We start from the raw sequence: 14,846 nt of genomic DNA on the forward strand, positions 1-14,846 counted from the left end.
TATTATTTACTAGATATGATATGCAATTTAGTAGATATATTTGTCCCTTATCAGTTACTCTTCTTTAATATATGTAGACATATACATACAGGGATATATATCTCTATGTCAGTTTATATGTAGATATAATACAAGAAAATTTATGAAGAAATTCACTACTTAAAGAAATGATTAGTATATTTGGCTCTTCCCTGTTTGACTGAGTGTATCTATTTTTTAAACTCTATAAATTTATATTTTTGAAGTTTCCCTCACCAGAGTGGGACACAGTGACTCCTGAAGCCAAAGACCTCATCAATAAAATGCTTACTATCAACCCTGCCAAGCGTATCACAGCCTCAGAGGCACTGAAACACCCATGGATCTGTGTAAGTGACAGTTCTCCAAAGACCTCAGGAGCTAAAATGAAAAATAAACTCTCCTTTCAAATTTTTTTCATGGATTTAAAATAATTTTTGCAGAAAGGGATGAAACTCAGAATGAATTAATTTCTGACTCTAGATATCTAACATAAATTTTATAATGGCGAAAAATGCTATTTCAGGTAGCGAAGTCTGATTTGCATAGATTTCTAAGTAAATATTGCCTACAATAACATGAGGAAGGAGTATTACCCCTACCAATTGTTGGTAATACCCATGAACAGAGGTTAAGAAAATCATACCAAGAGTAAATATATCCCAGAAGAAGAGATTAGACAAAGTTCAATTATTTATCATTAGGCAAGTATAAAAAAAGGGGAGGTTTGGAAATTGGGAGTAGGGTTTTCCTAGCATGACAGAATGGCCATAGGAATGTGCTTTAGAAGTACTGAGAAATATAGTATGAACCTTGGGGGGAATGTACAGATTTCAGTAAATTTCTAGGGATGAGCATCAAATGGTAGGGTAGTAAATATGATGCTAAGTAAACAAAAGGCAGTCCAATAGAAATATGATTTAAAACATTGAAATAAAGATAATTTGAGGAATTACTGATACTTGTTTCTATATGTTCTATAGATAAAGTTGTATCTCAGTCACAAATAGTCTTGGCAAAATCTGTCTTTCATTATTGGGGAACTTTTGCAGTTGAATACTTACAAGTTCATCGTGTGGGTGCAGGCGCCATTAATACAGATTTGATGAGCCTGAAGATACTATTATGCTTAGAGTGTTTTAAATATCCTCGGTTAAGTTTCTTTTTCTCCTCCTCCAGCAACGCTCTACTGTCGCTTCCATGATGCACAGACAGGAGACTGTAGACTGCTTGAAGAAGTTCAATGCCAGGAGAAAACTAAAGGTCAGACCCTCTGCGTACTTGTGGGGAAGAGGATTCGGCAGAGTGGGAAGTGAGATTCGCTCTGAGGAAATAACGTTCAGCAAAGGCTTTTAAAGGTGTAGACCTGGATACTCTTCTTCTTCTTCTGGGTCTTGAGAAAATGGAATATACACCAGAATTAAACCCACGCTGAAGGGCTAGGATCAGTGTGGCCATGTGTGCCGTGGTCCTCCCTTCAGTGGAAAACAGCTGTGCCATTTGATCATCAGAATCTGGCCGCACATGGGGGGACGGTCCTGGCATTGTGAGACACAGGCCTGCTCCTCTCAGAACACCAAAACACAGAAACAACCAAAAACCCCCTGACTGGAAGGAGGGCTAGGAGGTTTGTCATCAAAGACTATGGATTTGTTAGGTCGAAGATTTGCAGAGGTGACGTTAATTTTGTATTCTTATTTCTCTGACAGGGTGCCATCTTGACAACTATGCTGGCCACGAGGAATTTTTCAGGTACATGTGTTAAGAACTCTGCTCCTATCCTCTGCTCTCCTCTTAAGTAGTCTTTTTGGAGTTAAAAAAAAAAAAAATCCTAATAATTAGAAAAACACTGTTGTTCAGGAATGCAAATGTGTGGCATGAATTCCTTCCACACCCATGGCTGCCATTAGGAATCTGCCCGGTGCCCTGTCCACAGAGACCTTAGGCATGTGACTTCACTCCCAGCAGAGCACTGTCTAGGCAGCCCTGCCACTGGTCAGTGCTGGGCTAGGACTTGAAACCATGTGTCATCCTTGCTGGGGTGCACACAGGCTGTGGAAATATGTACTCCCTCATCTGGGAGCTAGCATTTTGAACCTAGAATTAATTATTTCATACAGTAATAACTGAATACTTTTTTTTTTTGTCTCATTCCCATAGGGAATCCCAATAAGCAAGATTTTTAAAAGACTACCCTTATTGAGGAACCCAGTTCTGTTAGGCCTAAGTTCTTTCAAAAGGACAGTAGTATCTTGGCACGCTATGAGAATGGTTACAACTTTCAAAGGTATCTAAACTCAGGAATTTACAGAGGATCTACCCACAGTAATATCATAGGATAATAAACATTCCTCGAAATGATTCCATGGTAAAAATAAGTTTGTTAGTTAACAGGCTAAAAGAAAGTAAAGCATTTCTTTATTGTAGGAGTGACTCTCCAAAATCAACATAAAGTATACATTATTTACATAAATTATTTGAGTTTTGGAGCCCCTTCTTTGATAGATTATCTCAAAGGACCAGGTTTCCAAAAATAAAATGTTGGTAAATGCTAATCAGTCTTATGTACGGGGAGCGACTGAAGCAGTGAGAAAGCTGCGCTTACTAAACTTAGTGTTTGGCTGATTAGACTTGGAACAATTGTCCAAAGATTGTGCCAGAAATACTACTATTTTACCTTGCTTACCACTTCCTGAGAGTGATGAGCAGCATCTAATTATCCAGCAATTTCTTCAGGTCTTTATTCCTGCTGCATACTTACCCAGGGTATCGTAGTGATTGGAGGTGATGAGCCGTTTCATCATCAGATGTTCTTCAAACTTGTCAGCCAATTTCTAGATATTGTTTACGATTGTATTAAATGGTCACCTCTTGTCCCCCGTTGTGTTTAGTTATAGATAATGTGAAGCCATAGGCAGCTTTCCAAAGGCTTCCGCTGAGCTGTTCAACAACAATAATAATACAATGAGTAATGCTGCAAATTGAGGGATTGTGTTAGTCAATTCTATGTATTTTGTCCAGTTTGTTTAGTGTAATAAAACTGTTACTGCCTTTGTCAAGTTACCTGTTTTATGAACATTTGATTAATATAGTTGACATTTATATGGGTGAGTTCAATGTCATCTTATTAAATATATATACTATATTCAAATAAATATTTCACTGTGGCCCAATAATTAGTGAATCACTAAAAGTTAGGATGATTTATATATAAAATTTATGTCTGTATTGTTATTAACAAATTAACTTGAAAAGAAAATCTCCAGAATTAAGATTATGTGTTTTGTTAAAGTGTTAAAGACACTCTTAAGCATAATTGGGCCTTTGTTAATAAATGCACCCATATATAGAAGCTTTTTGTTTACCTCATTTTCCTTTTCATCATCGTGTAAACTAAAAACTCATGACTAATATGTGGATTTTATATTGTTTCTGAATGTCTTAGCATGAAAAGCAAACTTTTTTTTTAATCCATCATTTCAAAACCAACTGAATAACATTTGACCCAGTTACATCTTATACTTGATATTGCATTTTAGTTTTGAGTATTTTATTCATTCTGTTTCATTGCCAAACATGTTCTTTAAAGTAATTTGTCCATAAGTATATGGTTATAAAGTTGTTTTTATTTTTTCTTTTCTCCCTGTATGTGGAATGTATTTCTTGTGAGGTAAGGTAAATAGTAACCAAAAGGGACGTTTCTGCATCTCCCAGGCAAATCCCTGCTTACCCCGAATCATCGTCTTCTCTTTGCTTGCTGTTGCAATTCCAGTTATTCTCAGTTCGCTTTCTAACCTATTAACTGCCGCAGGACTGACCTAATACTGCTTTTCAGCCCCAGGCAACCAGTAGTATAGCTAAGGCAACTATTTCTTATAATTTCAATTAATAATAAATTAATAGCTTTGTTGCTAAAGACTAAATAAAATTAACATTTTTGTATGTTAAAAATAAATAATAATTTAAAATTATACCAAAGTGATATCGAAATAATGTCCCAAATCAAATGGATGTCAGGAAATTACATGTTCATGCAGTTCTCTTATAGCCAGTTATTTCCATTTCAGATGCCAAATGCTGTTCTGATTTACTTAAATAATTCTGTATACAGTTCATTAACATTGAAGGGAAGCATGTGTGTGTGCTTTGTCCTGCATATTAGTGAATGTTCCACACTTGGTGTACTAATTGTCACTGATGGTTATATAATTTGTTCACTATGTATGTACCCATTCAAAGTAAATTTTCTGAAAGGATGACTTTACCTTTTAATAAACTCACAAAGTCCAGTAACAGAAAGAATGCTAAAAGTGCCCCTCCAAGAAATTGAAGCTTCATAAAAGACCATATACTTCAGTTCTCTGATTTAGTTAAAGATTTCATTTTGTTTGATACCTCACGTCAAATTTTTGATTTTTTTTTTTTTTTTTTTTTTGAGGAAGATTAGCCCTGAGCTAACTACTGCCAATCCTCCTCTTTTTGCTGAGGAAGCCTGGCCCTGAGCTAACATCAGTGCCCAGCTTCCTCTACTTTATATGTGGGACGCCTCCCGCAGTATGGCGTGCCAAGCAGCACCATGTCCGCACCCGGGATCTGAACCAGCGAACCCTGGGCTGCCGAGAAGCGGAACGTGCGAACTTAACCGCTGCGCCACCAGGCCAGCCCCAAATTTTATGATTTTTAATTTTTCAACGTAAAAGGCTTTTGTTTATGAAGCCTTTCTATTCTGATTTTGAAGTATAAAAGAATACGTAATGCCTTTTTTTAAAAGGTCATATGCTAAGCATTTGAAAAATTTGCTCTGGGTCAATAATATACCATTTCATTTTCAATATAGTTAATATTTTTTATGAAAATGAAATCTAATTTCAAATATATATTTTTTAAAAAGATGTTATTTAGCCAGGGCAAATTTTCACAAATGAGTTTTAAACCTCTAGAAAGAGGGCTTACGTGGCAGAACTGACATGGTCACCCTACTTGTGGTATGAATGAACATGTAATACGATCTGTAAGCTGATGTCTGAAGACTGAAATCAACTTTCTGGATTACAAAAGCATAGTCCAGTTAAAGTTCCAGTATCCTTTTCGCAACCAACAGTGAAATAAAGTCCAGTAACATAATTTGCAAAGTGTTCAATTATATGCAATGAACTAAATAAGTATTTAGTTCTAAATTTGATGTGGCAAAACCAAGAAAAGTGATACTGTGTTTCAATGTCCTGTAAGCTCGCGCTCATCAGTGTGACCTTGATAACTTGGCGTATGTTGGCCATAACTCAGTAAAGGTGGTAGAAGGAAACAATGCCCTTGTTTTGTTGCCTGGCTGTGGGTTTCTGTGGATAACTCACTAAACTGATTTTACTCTCACTTTGCAGCAGCCAAGAGTTTGTTGAAGAAACCAGATGGAGTAAAGGTAAGTTAAACAGGTGCTCCTGAAATCACTTCTGACTTTCAGATGCTGGATAATTTTAAAATGTTAAATATAAGTCCTAAGTCTCTGCAGCTTGTATTTTTTATAGTTCCTGATAAAGGATGCAGGTTGAAGAATAAAATAATTTAATATGCAAAGATGACGAACATTTATACCAAGAGAAGCTGTATTTTTTCTATTTTATTATATATTAAATAATCATGACAAAATATTACTTTTATATTGAGTTGCTATAGAAACTGAATGTCTAAATCCTCTCTGCTTTACTATAATCCCAGAATATCATGGTGACCTGAACATCTGTGAAAACCAAATGCTTTTCCAAACAGTTATGCTGTATTCTTTGAAGCCTGCTGACATATATAGCCTGGAAAAAAATGAAATCATTTGGTATGGGAAATCGAACGTCAAATGACTAAATTTCTCTGTTTGGGCAGTTTTTATAAAGGTCTTAATTGTTCCTGTGCTTCTATCATAAGGTATTGAGAGACATACTCAAGATGTATAGTCTGAACAAATACTAGAAAAATTTTCCGAGAAAGATAACAGCAGGATATTTTGACTTTCTTGGACTTCTAAACAAAATAATACAACTCATTTTCTACTGATTCTATTTTGTTTCATGAGAATTTACCTTTGATTGAATGTAATCTTATATTTGCATTGCTTATCTTTCCAGATTATTACTAAATGTTTTATTTCTTTAATCTTTTTCTTTCTCTTCCAATGGCAGATGCCTACATTCCATATGAACACTTCAACATTCTTGGGAATTAGTTAATATTCTAACATTTGAACTTGACCCAAAGTCGGGTGGTCAATTCATTTTGAAAATATAGCATAGAAAACCATTTGTCACTTCTTATGTTCGTGCCCAGCCATTTCTTCACCACCTGTCTGTGTGTGATTTGGGGAATTTCTGGAGCTTTGGTGACCATGCCATTGTGATCCCTTAGGAGGGCACTTGCCGTTGACCAATTGCCTTCCTCGACCTGTGATATTGTCTTCCTTCTGCTTAGTGTATCCAGTTTAAATTTCAGTAATGACTGTCAATGTCTGCCTTTTTCCCAATGTTACATTGGTGGAAATGTGATATTTTAGATTTTCCAAATGTTTTATTCTCCTATGTTTTTCTGTACCGTTCAGGGATGCAGGGCTCACAGCTCCTATTGAGAGATTTATTGTCACTAGTCTCCTGATATAGAAAGAAACATTTCCAGAGCTATTTTCTTCTAGTCAACTTATAACTCCCCTTTAAAGACAAAATTATTCTGTGCTCCATGCTTTGATACTTTCAAAATTCAACCGGCCATGTGTTTTTCTTTTCCTTTCTCTCTGACTGGTCAATTCAGAAAAGGAAGTCCAGTTCGAGTGTTCAAATGATGGTGAGGATTTCTATCTCCCAGATTTCTCCTCCTGTGAAAATTCACACTTAGGAATAAAACGATCTTGTGTACCTAAGTTAGTGTAAGTGGAAAGAGTGTAGGACCGTTACAGGTCAGTGTTAATTAACTATCAAAACACAGCACTCATGTTCACTTAGAACAGTTTTTCTTTGAAATTGAATTTTTTAAATATGTGAAAAGTTTATACCTTCATCCATATGATATTATCTTTTACAAGGAGAAAGTCCAATTTCCTCTTGAACCTGAAGAGACCATGACATAATTAATGTCTATTTATTGATAAGTGAAGAAACACTGTAGAATTATTTTTAAATGATGATCATGATTACTAAAATAGGAGTGCTTCTTAGTTCAGATACACCATAATACACCTACCATGGAGTTTATAAATAGTGTGAAAGTGTTCTTACAATGGACCATCCTAGTTAAGTATGTTTAGAGGAAATATTTACTAACGTCAAATAGGAATATCTCGCCCATGTGTCATGAGAATAAGTCAGTGCAGCATCTGAAGATCTGGCTTGATTCATTTTTTTTTTTTTTACTCTTTAAGAAAAATACTCGGCTTCCATAATATAAAATAACTACATTTCACAGACAAAAGTGCCAGAGTTCTTGTATGTTTAAAAGACAGCTATAGTTGAACCCATTCTTGGTATTTGAATCTTTAAAAGGAAGTCTTCCTAGCCTTTTACTTGGAAATTTCTCCTGTTATTTTTCAGTTAATTAATATTACAAAAACCTTCAAAAGATTTCCCATAGCAAAAAAGAATCATTAAGCTAGTCTTTACATTAACAAAAATTTTTTAACTGCACATTTAAATACAACTAAATGTGTACAACTAAATATGTGGTTGAGGCACATACTCGTGTAACTCACATTTGCCACGCCTGGCAATAAAGGATGGCTCATCGAGACAGAATGGCTTTCGGTTGGAAGACCTGATGCTGTGTGTGTGCTGTGTATCGTATGTGTGAACATGTGTAGGGGTGTGTGTTGTGTGTGTGTGCGTTCTTCTGCAGATACGTATGTGTGCATAGGTGTGCCTGTGGGACATTTTCACTAAAACAAAGCAGCTCTTGGCAACCATATCCTAGAAAGAAATCAAGCCTCTTGTCTCAAAACAGAAATAAAAATCTCTCAGTGTATTTCTCTTTCATTCTTTGCATCCACTGATATAAACTGAATATAGCAAATTGAATCCATGTGGTGCTTTAATCATCAGTACCTCTGATCATGTGATAAGAAGTCAGCTGTGTTTTGCCAAGCATTCTTTCTGATAGGAAATTATTTGTGTCTGCATCCCGCCTCTTTTCTCATGTATTTTATACTAACATAAATACTGAATTTTGATCCCTCTTTAATAGACTCCATCATCTCTTATCTTTTTGGCTGTTGCACAAATTTTGTGTTATATTCTGTGAACTTATATTTAAAGAAAAACTGTAAACAAACTATCTGCAAAATATAGATTGATGGCTTAACATTTAAAGAGTTTTCCAGTAAAGGATACTAAAAGTTTTCTCTCTTTTCCTGCATGTCACAGAGCACAGTGTTAGAGCTTATTTAAATAATACTGATACCAAATAATCACACAAATGTGAATGAATAGAAAAGCAAAATATTACATACCTAAATTAATATCTTTAATCTCCTATCTTCCACGTAGTGCTAGTGTGAATATGATCTATAGGTATAAAATATGGAATTAAAAAATTCTCATAGAGTCCAAACAATTAAATTCGTGTAATTGCTTGTAAATACTCATTTGCTATTCGTTTATTTTATGCAGTGTCTTTTTCTCTTTAAGTCCTTAAGTACATTTATAGTAAAATTATAGGGTGTATTCGTTTAGATAATAATATGTAAAGAAAATACCTAGATAATATAGTGCAAGAAAATGAATGTTAATTTATATTTGTTTGAGAACCATAATGTAAGTTGTCATGCATGAGTTTACGTGAATGTTGATTATTACTTTTTAGTTTTTGATTCTTTAGTGCCCAAACTCAGCTGTCGTTTCAAGTTGCCACTTGTCTACAAAGAGTCTTCTCTGTGGGCCCGTTACGATAATCATTGACCCTCTGAATTGCTTTCACAATGTGGCTTCCGTAGTGACAATGATCTCTTCTTTAAGTTCAAACCCAATTATGTTAAAGCAGAGGAGTGATATTACCAAATATAGTCTTCAACAATAGCAGTAACACTTTGACAGAAAATATGTAGTTTTCCTCTCAAACAACGTTGAAAAATAGTCTTTTTACATTGAGTATTTGCGCATTTGTAATTGAAGATGTGTTTTTTAAAGGCGACCAAGAGTTATCATTTTTTAAAAAATATAAATCCTGAATTTCCTCAGAAGATGAGTTTTTTAATTGGATGCCTACTAAACAAAGTGATGATGGTTCCCCAGAGAAAGACAGTGTATGTGTGACTTCAGGCTCAAGAATAAAATGAAAAAAGGAATGTATTCCTAACAGTGAACAATTTGAAGCTGGGAAGCAGAATCCAACTTGAAGAGTATGAAAATGTTTCTGTTATTTCATACTCTGAAACTTGATTTGCGCTCCATTGAAGCAGCTCTTTGTTTGCTAAGGTGGCACAGCCAAAGCAGCCAAGTCTGTTTTATCATTCCATCATCACAGACACTAGCCTGTGTGTGACCATCGGAGACTAGACCTGATCATCATTCCTGTCAGTCCTCACAGTGTCTTTCATGTTCGTCTTCAGTGGCTCTTTATTTTCATGTCTATATCTCCATGTAGACATGCTGCATATAGAGACATTGGCTACCCAGGGGTTTAAGGCATCTCTGTTTCTATTTTCTGCATACCTACAGATAAACAACAAAGCCAACGTGGTAACCAGCCCCAAAGAAAATATTCCTACCCCGGCGCTGGTATACCTGGACTCTTTGTAACCCTTCTTAAGTTCTTTACTGTTTTCTGTTGTTTCTCTCATTTGCTTTCACTATATAGATACATATATATAAATATTTTCTTTTGTTGGGTTTTGTTTTTGTTTTTGCTTTCTCTAAGATGAAAAACGTTCTTTTTTTTGTTTTCTTTTTGTTAAGGTAGTTGTCAAGCAGTGTGTTTCTAACATAAGATGACCTCATTTCATTGTTGAGCATTGTATTGATAGCTGTGGTCTCTGTAGTTGACATCGTTGCATGCTGCCTTAGAAATGCAGTAGAATGCGCTTTCGTGGCTCTTAGCTCTTCTTCTGATGATAGCTCTAGATTATGCAGACAATGGTTTCTTCCTTTCATGACGCAATGTTGACATCAAGGAGAGCTAAGGGGATGATTGCTAGACAACTGTCAATGTAGACCTTATTCAGAGTCCTCATGTTCCTCTTATTAAAAGACAGCAGGGCTTTGTAAGACCTCACCTTCTGAGATAAAGAGGTACTAGATAATTTAAGGCTTTTTGTTTGTTGTGTTTTAAATTAAATTATCACTGTTTCACTTTAATCCAGAGAATGAAATTGCATATCTGAGAGCTTTGTGTTATCAATGGAAAATACTTTTGTCATTTCAATCAAATTCACACCATTCACAACTAAATCAGTTTAACACTTTGAGACAGTGTTGTTAAAATTTGAGATTTGAATACTGGCATTCAGTGCTCTGAGTTCCATAATATTTCCCCCAAACTATTCCATATTTTGATTTATGATTTTCATAAATGTTTCTGATTTTCTGCTGTGCTTGGTACTGTTATTTCAAATAAATTGAAAATGTTAGGGGATTATTTCACTTGGGTTGACCGAAGGCTCAAATTAAAAACATTTAAAGGAAGGATACACCAAAATAGCAAGTTACCTATTAGTAAAAAAGAGTGTTGATCACACCTCTAGCCGGGAAAAGGAAGAAAGGAAGCAGTGAATATGTTCTCTAAGTACAGCAGCATAAACTGTGGTGGAGAGGAGATCCGAGAGCAGGGAAGGCACTTGCGGTTGTAGTAACACCCGGTTACTGAGACATCATGTAATGAAAGTGCCAAGCATGCCGTTAACGTATGGACACTGAATCGTTTTTTAAATCAGTTAGAGTGTTATTTTCCATGTGGGAATATTTCTTCAATTTTCTAGTAGAAAGCAATAGGAGGAATAATATTTTCTTCATGGAAAAGCATGACTTTACAAGGAAATTTTCTGTATATATTGTCCATGAAGCAGAAATTTCTTTTATCTATGAATTAACACAGAATTTAACAGGAACTATATCTCAAATTATGGTGATTATACAATTAGTTCTAGAACCCTTTAAATGAACTTTTTAAACGTTCCTTAGACTTTCTTATGGACCTTTGAAATAGATTCTTTAGGATAACCCCTTTTTTAAGCATGGTCCAATGGTTGTAGATTTTCCAGGGGTATTTATCTGTGTATTAACTATAGTGATGACACCATAATCAATTCTCAAAGCACTACAGCTGAAAAATATCTTCACAAGAATTTGAGATTATCTCAAAGAGTTCTAGTCTCCAGTGTCCTTGGCTAGTTTCCCATGGGGCAGATATTAACAGGCTACTTATTAAAGAAGAAAGGAAAGCTCTGTCTGGTACAGGACTCTGTGAAACAGTGAGTGCCTCTTTAGGTCTCCAAACTTCAAAGCCTTGTCTGTGTGCTGATCACGAATAAGGTCTTTGCATGCTGCTGCTGGGTGCTGAGGTGTCCTCTCTCTTGGGTGCACCAGGGAGATCTTTCATCAGAGATCTTGTCAGCTGCGACCTCTGACGGTAGTTAACATCGCTTAAGCTCTTGTCACTATTTAGTTTTGTCAGCTGGCTCACTCTGCTCTGTCCCTCACACTAGTAAGAATGTACTTACCAATGCGACCTGTTTCTTTCTCTATTTTGTTCTCACTCAGGAGCCCCAAACTACTGTAATCCACAACCCTGATGGAAACAAGGTATTCAGAAAGAATCGACATCATCTTGCTTTAACAAGATTACACATCTCATCAAATATGCAAGCAAAATTAATTCACTATCTAAAAATAGGAAAGAAATTCCTCACCCTTTTTCTGCCACACTTTCTTTTGGGCCTAATTTATCTAGAACTGTACACATATTTTTTTCAAAACAAAAATGAATGACATCTTGAAAGAGAAATGAATTATACCGTTAGTCAATAAAAGTCGGGTTAAATAAAGTCTTCATGTCAAGATGACTGTGTATCTTAAGCAATTCCATCTGGTCTTTTTTTTCCCATGCCTGTCTGTGCATTGTACTGTAGATGTATTCTGCATGAAATTTTAGAATTTCTTGCTATATCATTCCACTGTCTTCAAAAAAATCAATTTGAGCTCATAGGTATTTGTTTAAATGTTGCTTTTATTTATTCTTTTGTCATAGTGTTTTTTTCTTTTAATTTCTTGTTGATGTTGTTTGGTGTGAATTTGGGGAGAATCAGGCTGTTTCACTTCTTGTGAAATATGTTTGTTTTTGTTGAGTTATATGCCTTCAGTAGCAGACGTTTAACTACTTACACTGTAGGAAGACTGTGATGTTTCCTATCTGTTGTAAATTGTTCGCATAGCATGTTAACTAAATAACAGTACTTGCATACACGTCTATAGGATGAAAGGAGACATTTTCTGAATGTACACCATGTTCCCAGTTTATTACTTGTCATACAGTATTATATCTCTAAGGGGAGGAAAAAAATACTTCTTATACTTTTCTCAAATATTAAGTGTAGTCATGGGTCTTCTCCTCATTTTTATCAACAATGTTTAAGGCTTAGAAAACACATTTCCTCTGGCTTAACATTTCGTTGATCGATACTAAAATCATTGAAGTAAAAAACATGAAGTGTTCTTTCTTTATTATGAGATGTATTTTATAGTCATGATACTTAAAGTGTTCTAAGTCCCTAAAAGACATGAGGTAGTCAGGAGCATCACATATGAGAACAATGTTTTCCAACATCATTAGCAAATGAAAGACCAAGCATAGCAGCTGGAGTGGACGCTTCGCTAGCTCTAGCTATGTCATTTGTAAGAGTTGCTGCATGATATTCCCTGCTTACATGAAGTAGTTTTTTTACAGTGCATGGGTTTACCTTCATCTCGAGTTTCAGTTGAACACTAGGGCACGTTAAGAAACGCATGAAGACTCTTTGCTTTGGTTTTGTGTGTATGGAGACTCTGGATACATCTTTAATTAATCAGTCTGTCCCTTTGGTTTAAATATTACATATGATGTTTATATAAATTGATTGCTTTTTTGAATACTGAATCTCTAAAAGGACACTGACTGGCGTTTGCATCGTTTTCCAAAATCTGTTTTTCATCACTGAGCACGTAGCTATTGATTAGAAGTTTGTTTCCAACTTTTTTCAGCTCTATCCTTTAATCATTTCAAGTAGAAAATTGTGTTTTTCTTATGAATATTACTAAATTTCTTTGCTAGAAAATATTTTATTAGTACATTATTAGTGGAAAAATTTATTGAATCATTTTAAGGAATGTATTTTATTACTGGCAGTTACAGTGTCCTTTTAAGTGTGCTTATTAATTTTCAACTTCGTTTATAGTTTTACAGAGAAATAGCTTTATCTTTTCATTATGGGAGCAGGTTTCGTATCAGGAACAGCCAGTTTCTAATATAGAAATTAATGAAAAGAATATGATTGTCCTTGAAAGTAAATTATTCATTATAATTCCATTGTGCTGACCACAAACATGGAAGTTCTTCTTAAAGACACTTTTAGCATATCTCAGCTTAGTACCCTCAGCTTCTTCATCAAACCATGTGGTGAAATGCTTTCTCTCTTTACAAACAAATAAGGCAGACAAATGGGCTGTGAATTCAGTGCTTAATATAGTGACTTACACAAAGAAGGGACTATTTTACTCATTAATTGGGAATTAAAATTGTTCTATTTTAAGATTCAACGTCATTTTCATCAATACATAGAAAAAAGCACACCTTATGGGGCACTGTAACACAAACACATCTTTACCCAGTTCTTAAAATAATTTGCATACTTCAGCTGCTTCTCCAAATCACCTAGATTTATCCTGCTTCAGAGATTAGACAGCCAGAGTACTCCCTTTTTTAAATGTTTGCAGCATTTGGCATTTTATTTCTGTTAAAACCACATAATGTATTTGTCCATTTGCATGTCAGCATATGCACACAGCCTGCTGAAGAATTTTGCATGATATATACATCACTTGCCAATTTTCTAAGAAGAAAATCAGTCAAACTATTCATTGTTTGCAACTTAAAGTGCGTTTTCTTCTCAACAGGAGTCAACAGAGAGTTCAAATACAACAATTGAGGATGAAGATGTGAAAGGTATGATTAAGCCGGGAACAGAAAATTGTAACTGAGATTTCCATATATATCAGAAAAAAATATCTATTTGTTGCAAATGACTAATGAGTTTAGGAACTAGGACACAAAAATAATTTTCTTTTTGCAAGTACATTATTGTTTTGGTTATATGTATTGATTTTGTCAATTTTTTTTCACATTTTCTGTTTTTAAATTATAGACAGTGTGTGGTATATTCAAGCACATTGTGCTTTTAAACTAGTAATGACTGTTTAGAAACATAGTATCAAAAGGAAATATAAAAATGTATTACATACATTCATGAAACCTTCCAGAAAACAATTTATATTCAAGAATGGAATATGTAAATAGGCTTTTTTTTTTTTAAACTTGGAATGGTCTTGAGTGGGTGTCAATGGAATTTCACATTTGGCAGCCGTTTTTGGGGCGTGGGGTGAGGAAGATTGGTCCTGAGCTAACGTCTGTGCCAATCTTCCTCTATTTTATGTGGGACGCTGCCACAGTGTGGCTTGATGAGTGGTGCTAGGTCCACACCTGGGATCCAAACCTGCAAACCATGGGCCACAGAAGCAGAGCAGGCCAATTTAACCACTGTGCCAGCCCCTTTGGCAGCCTTTTTATCCTGGTTTTCAAGTGCTTTCCTAATATATACTTGCCCTCCATTCAGTTCAGTT

The 14,846-nt window shown here is 35.2% G+C and overlaps 1 protein-coding gene and 1 long non-coding RNA gene across 51 annotated transcripts in view; one reads left to right on the forward strand and one right to left on the reverse strand.

Moving 5' to 3' along the window:
* The window catches only part of CAMK2D (calcium/calmodulin dependent protein kinase II delta), a 292,744-nt gene that overhangs the window by 245,776 nt on the left and 32,122 nt on the right, over window positions 1–14,846 (forward strand). For 6 of the 50 annotated variants that reach the window (XM_070609259.1, XM_070609273.1, XM_070609270.1 and 3 more), the window contains exons 10-16: window positions 246–368; window positions 1,198–1,281; window positions 1,728–1,770; window positions 5,397–5,434; window positions 9,699–9,758; window positions 11,736–11,777; window positions 14,124–14,172. In XM_070609259.1, the coding sequence (XP_070465360.1) occupies window positions 246–368; window positions 1,198–1,281; window positions 1,728–1,770; window positions 5,397–5,434; window positions 9,699–9,758; window positions 11,736–11,777; window positions 14,124–14,172 (439 nt within the window). Of the gene's footprint in view, window positions 1–245; window positions 369–1,197; window positions 1,282–1,727; window positions 1,771–5,396; window positions 5,435–6,804; window positions 6,838–9,698; window positions 9,759–11,735; window positions 11,778–14,123; window positions 14,173–14,846 lie in introns of all 50 variants that reach the window. The other 44 variants (XM_070609279.1, XM_070609278.1, XM_070609261.1 and 41 more) reach the window with 11 other exon arrangements.
* LOC139081840 (uncharacterized) overlaps window positions 7,046–14,846 on the reverse strand; it is a 42,558-nt gene continuing 34,757 nt past the window's right edge. The window contains exons 3-4 of the long non-coding RNA XR_011537277.1: window positions 8,492–8,546; window positions 7,046–7,100 (exon numbers count right to left, since the gene is read on the reverse strand). This is a non-coding gene — a long non-coding RNA (uncharacterized lncRNA). The remainder of the gene's footprint in view (window positions 7,101–8,491; window positions 8,547–14,846) is intronic.

This window comes from Equus przewalskii, chromosome 2 (genome assembly GCF_037783145.1).
Source record: "Equus przewalskii isolate Varuska chromosome 2, EquPr2, whole genome shotgun sequence".
Taxonomy (NCBI): Eukaryota; Metazoa; Chordata; class Mammalia; order Perissodactyla; family Equidae; genus Equus; species Equus przewalskii.